At 32.4% G+C, this 13,078-nt stretch overlaps 1 protein-coding gene across 1 annotated transcript; it reads right to left on the reverse strand.

The window, feature by feature from the left end:
* Nucleotides 1-840: 840 nt before the first annotated feature.
* On the reverse strand, nucleotides 841-5,129 carry LOC142614884 (uncharacterized). Its single transcript, XM_075787529.1, has 2 exons — nucleotides 4,841-5,129; nucleotides 841-1,373 (listed from the first exon to the last, which is right to left on the reverse strand). The coding sequence occupies exons 1-2, from the start codon at nucleotides 4,935-4,937 to the stop codon at nucleotides 1,033-1,035; spliced, it is 438 nt and encodes a 145-aa protein (XP_075643644.1). The 5' UTR covers nucleotides 4,938-5,129; the 3' UTR covers nucleotides 841-1,032.
* Between the last annotated feature and the right edge of the window lie 7,949 nt (nucleotides 5,130-13,078).

Raw genomic sequence — 13,078 nt, forward strand, 5'->3', positions numbered from 1 at the left:
TAAAATAACCATAATGCTCATGCCATTAAGGTTTTAGGTCAGTTTTGATCTATACTCTCTACACGAAGAAATCCCTACATCTATGGCACCGTTCTTTTTAAGTCAGTCTTTTGCTAATGCATATCACTGATGCAGTCAGAAACAAATCGTCTAAAATACATTTTGACCCATGTATCATATTAATTGAACAAATTGGTGCACAAACACGCACATTTACGCATATTAGTATATATTTTTATAGATCCTCAACAAGGCTTGATTAGTTATAATGATTAAATCATTAAATTGCTAGAGTGTTCAACACGGCTAAACGCAGGTTCATACGACAAGATCTAAAATTTCTGAACAATATTAGAGCTGCTGAATTCTTGGTTGTACTCTTTTTTTTCACTTTATTTATTTATAAGGTACCTATGCATCTAGTGGGTTTTGAATCTGCGACCTTACTCTTCACTCAATTTGGAATGTCATTTGACTTGGGGCTCATTGGTGTTCTCATTTTTACTTTCTATTATCATCTCTCTGTAGAAAAATCTTCCTAGCGTCCAGTCCAAGATTCAATCTATGCTCATAATTGAAAGAAGCCAACAAATGAGCAAGGTCATTATACTAATTATTCTATCTATCCTCTGGTCTCTAGCACCGCCTCCCCCGTTCTCTTTCACACACACAAACTCCTGTTGGTGCTTGTGAACTTGCATGGACAAATAAGAGTACATGCTCACACGCACACACTCTCCTTCAAAAATCATCTGGTATTTGTTTTTCCTCGTCTCTCAGGATTCATGAGTATAATTTATTTTGGAAACATCTTTGCCTTGCACCCTTCAACACCAAGCATTGATCTAAACAAGGCAAATGCATTTAATACATGCAAACAAGCTTGTATCTGCATAATTTTAAGATATCAAACGAAAAACAGTTACCGAAGTCAACACAATACAGGGTTGTTATTTACAGCAAAACATTAATCTAAAAAGCTTACAGCAAACAACCCATACAAACAAAGTAGAAGCAACGTATATATCTTCTTCATTTTAGCAAATAAAAGTTTGCAATGAGAGACCCCACAGTCACTGCAACCAAGGTTGAAATTCCTATGGAGTATTGGTTGCAGTTGGCAGATCCACGGTGATGGTTTTGACGATTATTTGCAGCACCTGCTACATATACAGGGATGAAATTTCTACCTCCTTGTGCAGGTGAGCTTGACCCACCATTATGTCCACTCTCACCAGCGCCAGCGGATCCACCACCAGCGGCATGTTCAAACTTCCTGCTATGTTTTATAGCACTTCTTCCACTATTACCAATATAACTGCTGTCATGTCTATGTGCAACTTTTGCTCCCAAGTGAGTTTCCGGCAGAGAATCTGCAAAAGTATTAGAAATTACCTAGCATAGACCAATACTTGGAAAAGGTGTCATGAAAGGACTTTGCCTCGAACTTGATTGGGAACAGATGGATGCCAAAAGGTTCTTCATGGAGCTGGCTTTGCGTTTGACATAGGGGACAATTACGGGAAAGAAAAATAAAATCAAACCTATGATGATAAATAGATCTTGAAGTTTTTTATTACTGACACATGCTATCAATGGCATCACAGAGAGGCAAGCCTTTGTGTGCTTCAAGCTTAAGCTAAAAAGGGATAGCAAATACATTTGGATACAAAGTAGGATGTTAGATTAGTTGACTGGCTTCCAGTTTATAATGTAGAGCACGTAGTTCTAGCCACCAATTTTTTTGATGGAAGGGTTAGTTCTCTGTCAGCCTATGTTTCTAGTTGATCTTAAATGCTAATGTTGCATTAATTAAGCAATCCAAGAGTTTTGGCTGGAATTGCAAAATTTTTCTAACCTGAATGAAATCAACCTGGCTTGCTCTCATATTATTAATCAAATGTTGAACTGAATTTCTTCTAGGGCTGTACTTTTATTTTTTTCAGTTCTACTACCAGGTCATGAGTTTGCTCTCCTAAGATTTTCCGTTCACATCAGAGTACCACAGCATTCTGTTCTAGCCTCTAGGTTTGTACTCCTATTACTTTCAATCTTTTGCTACTAATTAAAGTATTTTTAACACTTTCTTGTGTTGTCAAGATCTATCAGGTGGAAAGTGAGGTCGCAAGTTCAAAAACTATTGAGTGCATTTGTAAACTGAAGAAAATAAGCATCTTTATCTTGTGGAGTAGTAGTACTAGTGTATAGCTAAGTTTTGTTTTGCATAGCAGGATGGTGGAAACAAATACTTCCAAAACTTTTTTGATAAGTCTATAATGATAACAAATGCTTCCAAACTTAGGTTGTATGGAGAAGGAAAAATGGTTTCATCAAAAAATTTCCCTGATTACGTAGTTAAGAACATTGTAAAATCATGCATTTTCGTAATGATGAATTTTTGCTTATCCTAAAGAGAATAAAAGTGAGAACTAATTGCAGAGACAACTAATGGTGCACAAGAGATATTTTGAAATTTTTATGAGTGCACTGCACGCTGTTCAATTAGCAGGGATACGTTCTCTTTAAAAACTTCTTAATTAGCTTATTTAGCTTTTTGCTTAAAGTATGTTGAAGTATATTTATACTTAAAAAGTAAGAAAAAGTGAAATTCTAAAAAGTTACATATAAAATTTAGAAAACAAAGAGAGCCTTAGTTACTATTGAATAGCTCATATGAATATTGATGCGTATACATTGGAATTTTTTGCAGCAGCAATATAAGAGCCTTTTTTCAATGCGGAGACCGAAATTTGTTGTCATTGGGAGATTCAAAGTTCCAATTATGACCAAAAAATAATTTCACTTTTGATACCTTTGAGTCTTTCCGCCAAAACAGTGTAATATCTTAAAGTTGAAGGCGAATAACAGAAATTTTTTAGGTTCAGTGTTTTGTGTACCATTATGCTATAGAATAATAAAATTTCCTAGACATGGGATTCCTACTCTTTAATTTTGGCTCATGAAAGTCAACCTCTAATGTGGGTTTTATGGTGTTTCTGTCTTTTGAAGGGCACTTTTATAAAGCGTATGTCTGTTCTGCCAAGGTATGCCTTTTGAACTTTCCCGTTATACGAAAGTTAGACGTATTTAGCACCACCATACAGGACAGAGTCAAGAATTTTTGTTTGAGGGGCCAAGTTGTAGCATTAATATATCTATCAAGATAACCCCTCACACACGTATATATACACATACTTTTTTTTATTGTATACACACATATATACACACACTTTTTTATTTGATAAGTTATATATATACACCTACAAAAAAAAAAAAAGCTTAATACTTTCAATCAAAATTATGTTTGATGGCGATCTTTCATAAAATTAATAAAATTCATTTTTACTATTTTCATAGTAAAATTCTTAAAAAGTTTCATTTTCTATACAAGTTATCAAATTTTATTCTAATGCAAGTAAAAGAATCATTCAATTGAACTAATAAAATTTTCAAAAACATGAATAATCTAAAACTTAGAGGAACAAGTTAGGCTCCGAACATATTTAAAGCTATCTTGCTTTAACCCATTATGTGGCAACTAAAAAGACATTTCATTTTATGTTTTAGTGACATTATTTTTTTAATGAATCAATGTCTTGTTAATCACCACATAACAGGTTAAAAAAGATAAATTCAAACATGGTTAATGCCAAACGTTATCAAATATTTAACAAATATAAGAACACATTTTATAATAAAAAATAGAATTGAGAAAAATAAAGTTATGTCTCTATAACTATTAGACCAATTAGTTTTTTTAAGAGTATCATTGGACTAATTCAAATATTTAGAGAAACTAATTCTTATTTTTGTAGACTAAATTTTTTTTTGATACAAGATAGAATTTCTACTCTAACTTAATCTAAGTGTATATGTGTGTAAAGATCTTTCCTAGAGACTTGAACCCTAACCCTTACCCCCACACTCTACAAGCATTTATACTTATGAAGTGATAATCGCACCAAAAGTGCGCAGTAATTTTGTAGACTAAATTTAAAAAATATTAAAATAATTATATATATATATATATATATATATATATATATATAAAATTTTCACAATTGTTGGGGGGCCATGGGGCCCACCCTTCATCATAGCTTCGCCCCTGCAACCATAAAAGAATAAATTTACCAGAATCCATTGAACTTTCCCATTATACGAAGGTTAGATGTATTAAGCACCACCATAAAAGAACCCATTTTTAACAGAAAAGTGTGCATTTCTGCCTGATTCCTTGGTACCATGGAATTGGAATTCTTGAGAGAAAATAACAAAAGCATATGACTCTGTACGTGTCAATTGGAAGCCAATCACATCTAATTTGGAAGCTTGTACTTTAATTTGTATTATGACTGTGTACTTTAATTGGAAGCCAGCCTCATTTCTGTTAAACCAATCACATCTAATTTGGAAGCTTGTACTTTATTTGTATTATTCCTTCCTCAATAAGTCTGCAAGTACACATTTTTTCCACTAGAGATTGAGGGGAAAAGTTGTCAATGGCAGACAATAAAGTGGTCTAAGTGATGGTCTGATATGAAATCAATAACAGCTTAAAAAAAAAGTTGTTTGTAGCAAAACTCATCCTTTCTTGACTGTACTTTGAATATGAATACGGGATTGTAGCAAAAGACTTATATTATATGTCTCAAAGTGCAATCCGTGACAAGGATGTGAGGAATTGCAGGTCGAATGACCATCATAATCAAAATAGAGTTTCTAATTCAAACCATAAACCATAGCTAAAAATAGCCTGAAGAAGGAAAGTTCTTCCGAATATGAAAAATATAAAGGTAAGAGAAGAATCTGAGAAACCTATGACAAAGATAGAAAAGAGTACCTGAAGAAGGCAAGGCCTTCTGAAGAGGACTAGAAGTTGCAAAAGTATAAAGGTAGGAGAGTAACATGAAAAGCACTACTATTTCTTTACTTCCCATTTGGCTAGCTTCACCTAGTAACCATGCAAAGAGCTTTAGACTGTTGTATCCAATCCTAGAATATTGTTTTCAGGCTGCCTCTCTCTCTCTCTCTCTGCATTTAGTTTGTAACTTGTTTGCTTCGTTTATACCATAGATAAAGTAGAGACCATGGTCTGTGTCCTTATCTTATGCCTCTAAAGGGATCTTATCAGTTTAAAAATACATTAGTATATGACTATATGGGCCAACTTTCTAAAAAAGAAAATATTGGAATCTTAGGACATTGTTTTGCCACTCATTGTGGCTGAGAAGTTGAATCCACCTGTCCCTCCTGTCCAAAAAAAAAAGTACTCTTAATTATGCTTAATTATAGAGGTAACCTTTGATTTAAGGATTTCCACTTAACTTTTGGTTTTGTGGAGGTTGGTATGAATTATGGAACCTTTCATCTACCTGTTTTTAACTTTTGTAAATCCTGTTTTACTTTTACCCCCAAAAAATTGATTTTTAACTCGAGAATTGAGATTATTCGATAATATCTCAATTAAGAGAATTTTTTAAGCAGTAAGAGAATAAAAAATACAAACAACGATAGTAAAATCGATGCACATAGAATCAACAACTAAAGAATTGGAGAAATACTTGTCTTAATTGAAGAATGCCATACAAGCATCAAAGAATTAAAGTATTGCATTAAAGTAGATGACAATAAGAAATGTAAATGAACTATAAGAACTACACTACTTCTAGAAGAAAACATTTTGAAGTGTTGATATTAGATGACTGATTATTGATGCTTCTTCTCCATGGCTAGTTCTCTTTTTAGGCCCAAAAAAAAAATGTAGTTAGTTCTTAGACAAATTGCCAATAACTACTCCATAAAATAAGGCCTAAGGGAATAGTGATTTTAAAAAAAAATATCAGTTCTCTATATTTTTCAAGTGTTCAAATGACATTATTGTCACATGTAATATAAGGAGGTAATTGTTTCCTACCATGTAACATTTTCTAAAGATAAGGAGTTAAGTTTAAAACTTCTTTGCTTATTAAAAAAAAAGTTTAAAACTTGTTATAACCAATGATACCAATCATCTAAGATTCACGTAAAGTAATTGTCAATTTAGATCTGTTATTATTGCTAAGTCTAAATGTGGCATAATTTTAAAGGACACACATGGTATAGTTATTGAACTTGCACGTGACATTATCAACAAATTATAATTACATGGGAATAACCCATTTGATTGCCATGGGTTGTAACTCGGGTCGGGTCTATGGAGAGGCTCCCTTAATATTGTGGCCTATAAAACGAGAAGTGGAAGATAATAGCGGCTCGTAATGAAAGAAACGTGGGCAATGTAAAACAAGTTTCTTCATTGAGTTAGCTCAAGAAATAAAAAACAAGCTTTCTTCTTTAACACGTTCATTAGCATTATTAATTGGTACCAAAAAAGAGGGTTCTCCAACTAACCTTATCAAAACACGTGAGCCATGCCCATTAGCCATGGTCCCCTAATTATATCACTGTTTTTGTAGTCAATTTACGAACACCGACAGTGTCGGACATAACTTTTTGTTGTGGTTATTAAACCTTTTTTTTTAAGAGAAAAATGAGCGGTGGGAGATGATTTGAGTTGGTGTCTTTCACGTAAGTGTGATCATAGTGACACTCTATTAGTTGGATCTGGGTTTGCAGGAGCATAAAATCAGAATGAGCCATAATTGTACACCCAGCCCCATCGAGAATAGTTGTGAGATTGTATTCAAGATTATATATAATTGACTAATTTACTAAAACTAATTTGATAGAATTTGATATTATGTGTTAACTGCTATAATATAACATCTCTGTTATTTATGAAATTCACTCTTACTCTGCTCCTTTTGTGTTTCATTTTATGAACCATTTTGTCAAACCATTTTGTCAAATTGGGTTTCAAGTTTAAGGTGTTTGGTTTGACTGAGTTTGGTTCATATGGTGAGTGCTAGACTCACTAGACATGTTGGGTTTGGGTTTGCAGGACTCTTACACCCACTTAAAATTCAATCATTGCAGACAGGTGTGGCTATATATCAATACGGAAGGTTCGTAGGAGTTGCTGGGTGTAGTTATTCATGGAAGGCAATGATATGGGTAGACTACTCGCTAAGTGGACAATATCCGAAGATGGAAGACCTTAATAACGTGAAACATATAATGTTAGTTAAAAAGAAAAAACAAAATTTAGTTATAAAATTGCAACTTTACTCAATATTTTTTTATTGGATGTGAATTTTGACAAATTTACCATTAGATTAAATATTCTTTCTATATTCCATACTTGCAAAATTTCTTAAAAAAAAATTAAAAGCCAAGTAGTTAAGAAGAAAATAAATTAACAGTGAATAAAATTAGTTGATTAAAAAGAATAAGAGGAAAAAAAACAAAAAAAAATAATTATAGATCATTATTAATTTATTAGTTAATTAAAAGAAATAAGATAATTTTTCCCTTTTGAGTTCATTTATAGTATAAAAAAAATCAGGTTTTTATTAACTGTTTAAACTTTTTATTCAATGAATTATCATAACTTACACAATTAGGCCTCATACTCCAATTATACTTTTATTTTTTTGAGAAACTCCAATTATACTTTAATTATATCAAAACTGGTCTCAAAACTCTCAGCAAAAAAAAAAAAAAAAAAAGAAGAAGAAAGAAACTGTTCTCAAAACACCAAAATAATACACACACACACACACATATATATATATATATATATAGCATGAGTTGCGTTGGATTGCTTAAAATTTTGTCCATCTGAACCAAATCCAACCCAAGCTTCAAAATAAATTTAAAAGCAAACCTTTCAACTCACGAAAAACCAACTTAACATGTTGGGTCAAGTTCTTTGGATTAGGGGGTTGACTGCGCACTATAAGTAAATTGTAATTTACAAATTTATGGTGTGTTTGGCATTTTTTTTTTTTTTAAGAATAGGATTCAAAAACATTTTGGTGTTAGCTCTATGGAGATTTTTGTTTGCATCAGTTGAAGACATTAATTAAAGCCCAAGTCCCCTATTGGACTACTGAGAATTTCCTAGTTTCGTAACTTAAACCCACCATAAAACTCATTATAAAGCCCAAATGAAAAATCTCAAAACTGATGATTGAATTCTCTTTTCTTTTTTTTTTTGAGAAAGTTTCACAATTTATAGCGTCCGCTCCTGTTAATAGCTCTTTATTATCAGACCAAGATACCAATAAGTTTTTGGTGTAGGTGGTGATTGAATCCCAGATCCCTTATACAACTATAAGAAACTTTACCAACGGAGTTAACTGGGAGAACCAACAATCGTAAAATTTTAAGTTTGGTGATTGAATCCCAGATCCCTTATACGATTGAATTCTCATTTGAATTTTAAGTTTTAACTCATGTAAGTGGGAGAACCAACAATTTTATTAATTTTCCTCCCCTAACATATATCTCCTTTTGATATATTCATTTGACTAATATATACTTTAGAGTTTAGACACTTTAAGTTTTGGGGTTATTTTTTTCTCCAAAAAAAAAAAATTTTGGGGTTATTTTATCCCTAAAGTTTTACGGCTTTTTTTATTTTTGGTCCATACTGTATAGAGTTTGATTTCTTTTTCAAAAAAAAAATAATAATAAAAAATAATAAGAAAGCAAACAAACTATGTTGTTTTGTGTTTCTTTTTGTTTTTGGTTTCTGTTTCTCTCTGTTTCTCCTTAACGGGGCAGTGGCCGACTCTCTCTCCCTCTCTGAATTCTTTGCTGTTGTTGTAAAATATGAGTGATGGGAATGAGTGAGTGTAGAGACAAGTAAAAAAACTCACTACTCACAAGGTTTGATTATTAATAGACTTCATTTTGTTCCACTCTGCTTCACTTCTCTCTACTAAATATCATGTTCTTAGCTTGCACTTGGAAATGAAGGATTCCTAATTTTATCAAACTATTCTTTTATTTTTCTTTGGATATGCTATCTTTTGGTTGGTATAATGTATATGAATTAAGCTTATAAATAGGTTCTAGTCTTATTACTGTACTAGTTTCTTGCATATGACAACTACAACTTAAGAAGAAAAAAAAAAAAAAACCCTGTATTTGTCAAGTTGTAGGACCATTGGAGCTTGTATAACCAGTTATTGTTTCTCAATAACAATACTGTAACTCACATTTTGTATCCTGTCAACATTGGTAGAATGTATGCTAGAATGTGATGGTCAGGGGATTTTATACGATACTACAAAGAGTATGATATTGGATGTAATGATTGGAGAAAAATATATATGACTGACATTTTAGGACTAAGGTTTTGTCGTTGTTGTCATCTTGGTTAAAAAATGTATATTTTGTATTTCTTATACAAAAATGAGCATAAATTGTTTTGCCCCTAAGTTACCCAATAATTGATTTTGGCTAGCGAGGCCAATTGCCCATAGGCTTTACAGGTTATAGGCGAGTCCAAAAGGTTCTTTTCTAGAAAGGTTTCTTACGTTATTCATATATATATATATATATATATATATATATATATATATATATATATATATATATATATATTTTAAGGTATACTTTTTTTTTCAATTTGATGTTTATAGCTCTTCAAGGAGAGCATGTATTAGTTTTGCATGCATTAACAAATTGGTTGTTAAATATTTTCGCTCCCCAAAACTTTATTGGTGAGGTAGAGTGAAGTAACTGAGTATAAAGAAAAGATGATTTCCTTGTATTGTTCTCTTCTTGGCTTAAGCGAGATAGACACGTGCTATTCATACCTTTTATTAGGGGTGGCAATTCGTGTTCGCGTGTCGGGTTCGTGTCGTGTCAAATCATGAGTATTTGACTACATATGTCAACATTAACCCGACATGTTTATTAAATGGGTCAAGATTTCTCAACCCTAACACGACCCATTTATTAAACGGGTCAGTCGTGTCGACCTGTTTATCAAATTTTATCAAAATGAAAAATAAAAATTAATGAAAAAACAAACAAATAAATATTTTTAATATAAAATTCAGAACTAACGAGTAACAGCATCACAAATAATCATTCAAAATTAAAGCATATCCCAATATCACAAATAATCAATCACAATATGTCAAAGAATATAAACCACAACAACTAATAAGTTCATATACCTAGAGTTTGAAGGGTATATTGGTAAAATATCATTTAATTAAACGGGTCAGACGCGTCAAACGGATTCTATGTGTTCAACACTAACTCAACCCATTTATTAAACGGGTTAGCCGTGTCAACCCGAATATGACACGAACCCGTTAAGCCTCAACCCATAACCTGCTAATTTCGTGTCGTGTCGTGTCGGGTTCGCGGGTCGTGTCAAATTTTGCCACCCCTACCTTTTATGGTGTCAAATCAAATTTGTGGAGGGGTGTTAAGTTAATATTTTTTTTACATCTACTAATATCGTTTAAATATCACTTATTTATTTTCAAACATCACCAACAAATTATTGGGCTTCTCCATATATTTTTTTCCATATTAATATTATAGTCCACAACTATTCTTCTTTTCATCACAAAATTGGGCTACAAATATATAACGTTATAAGACCCAATATTTTTGTAAAGTCTAATCACAAATTATTTATTTACCGAGCAAGTCAAAATCTCATTTTTTTTTCTAAAGCCCAAGAATGTTTATGCTTAACAATATTTGAAAAAGCCCATGATTCAACTCATGGCAAGACAATTTTATTTAATGGAATTCAAATCCATAATTAGAGCCCATAATTCAACTCATGGCAATACATTTTTATTTAGTGGAATTCAAATATATAATCAAAGCCCATAATTCAAACTCATGGCAAATTATCAAAGCCTGATGCTTTAGGCACCCTAAAGCTCACTGCTACATGGCACCATCAAAAATCCATTGCTACATGGCACCATCAAAGCCCAATTTTCATTAGCAATATCAAAAGCCCAACTTACGTTAGCAATATCAAAAAGCCGAGTTCTCACTGGCAATATCAAAAAACCCAATTCTCACTAGTAATATCAAAAGCCTAATTCTCATTGACAACATCAAAAGCCCAATTCTTGCTTGCAATATCTAAAGCTCAATTTACATTGGCACCATTTTAAAGGCCCAATTATATTAATACCTGACGAGATATTATATTCTAATTATTTAAAGTCCAGTGATGTATAATGTTTTTAAGTTCTTAAACATATTACTATAATATTACAAGCTCATAAAATTTACGGCAACTATCTATTTTCAAAACTCATGGCAATCATTTTATTAAAACCTATGGGAAGTTATGATCCTAGACCCATGACATCTATTTCATAATATACTACAAGCTCATGGAATTTATATAAGAACATATGTTTACTATCTATCTTACATTACAACATTCATAATATTTATTTCCAAAACTCATGATAATTATTCACCTTACAAGCATATTATGATTAAAAAAACCATGAGAATATCACATTATTTCACTATAGTGGTTGTTACTATATTTTATTTGAAACCCATGGATATTTCATCTATTTAAAAGCCATAGTAAATATTATTCTCAAGAAATATTAGAGGTCATTATTTAAAAGCCACCCCAAAAAAAATATCATTTACAAAATAATTTATGGCAAAAATTATGAGAAACTATACAAGTTGTTATTTAAAACCCATGGAAATTAATAGCCAAAACCTATCATAAATATTTATTAAAGTTCACGAATACACTTCTTTTTTATTAACAACTAAAGCCCATGTGGAATAAAAATCCATGGCTATATTTGGTAGCTTTGTCTATTTTGTAGGGTTCACAATGAGGAAGCAAAAAGGTAGGCCCAAGTGAAGAAAACCACCAAGTTAGAGGCCTACTACAATGCTCAGCCCTCATGGCCAAGCCCAACTTGAAGTTTTAGCCAAAACAGCCCATGTGTGCAAACTAACTTAGCTGGAGAACTCTATTCAGTTTTGCCCTTCGCTGAAGAGCACCTCAAGAAGCAACCAAGCTCTTAAACCAAGTTAGGAGTTGGCCACTTGTCCCAGCAGTCTCTTTGCCATTGCTAATCATGATCTGAATAGCACTACAGGCTGGGCTAACACTTAAAAGCTAATGCGCAATAAATGCCATTCTTCTCTGAGTTTTGATTACAATTCAAGGAAGCCATGACTAAGACCTCAAAAATCATGAAATCTTTAACTAAATAGTTTATTTTATTACCAAAAAAAAAAAATGTATGAAATTGATTCATGAACCAAGCCCATGAATCCTAAAGGGGAAATTTTGGGAACATGTGGTTTGAAGGGCATAAAGGGATCTCTAACAGAACCCTTTGAAATGGGTTTAGAATTTGACACTTGGCTTGGGGTGTTGAATCCTACTTTCTAGGGTCTCAATCTCAGATACAACACCAAAATTCTTCTCTAATACCTGTCTTAATCCTATTGGTTAAACTTAGCTTCAGAAATCTTGACATTTAATGTAAGATTACCTCAAATACTTACCATGTGTCATATTACCCCAAGTAGCAAAGTAGTGCCAAAAGCAAATATCCCCATTTATGGCCAAATCCTAGGATAATTAAGCCTACTATTCTGCCCCCTGATCAATCCTACGTTTTTGGATTTTTGTTAATTAATACTTCTCTAAACTCCACTATAAAAGCATAAGCACACCAGCCCTCAAAACACACACAAAACCCATCTAAAAATTTTGTTATTCTTACTACTTTGCCAAATTTTTGCTTGTAGTTTAGCTCTCCACAACTCACAAATCACCTTTCTTAGCTCACACTCAGGCATTCCTTGCCCTTTTTTCTGCATACCTTAAGCTAATAAATGCTCCGTAATCAGCTACAAATAAACATTTTCCCATTAAAGATTCAGTTTAGCATCACTTTTACCATCCCACAATAAGCCTACACACCCACTCACTCAAAATGCCCCTTTTGATATCCTACTCATATACCACATACATATTCCATGATAATCTTGATTTACATTTGCTGCACTAAGCTGGAATTTCTCTCTCTTCCTTCACACCATGCCAAATAACCATTTTTCTTTTCACCATAGAACCATTAGCCTTTACTTTGTTTTACTATTGAAGGATATAATGTATTTTTAACAACATAATTCTTCCCTCATATTGATGTAATGA

This window comes from Castanea sativa, chromosome 11 (genome assembly GCF_040712315.1).
Source record: "Castanea sativa cultivar Marrone di Chiusa Pesio chromosome 11, ASM4071231v1".
Lineage (NCBI taxonomy): Eukaryota > Viridiplantae > Streptophyta > Magnoliopsida > Fagales > Fagaceae > Castanea > Castanea sativa.

Coding starts and splice junctions, on each gene's coding strand:
- LOC142614884 (XM_075787529.1), bottom strand. CDS start 4,937: ATGGGAAGTAAAGAAATAGTAGTGCTTTTCATGTTACTCTCCTACCTT. Junction 1,374..4,840: donor GAAGGCCTTGCCTTCTTCAG/GTACTCTTTTCT, acceptor ATACTTTTGCAG/ATTCTCTGCCGGAAACTCAC.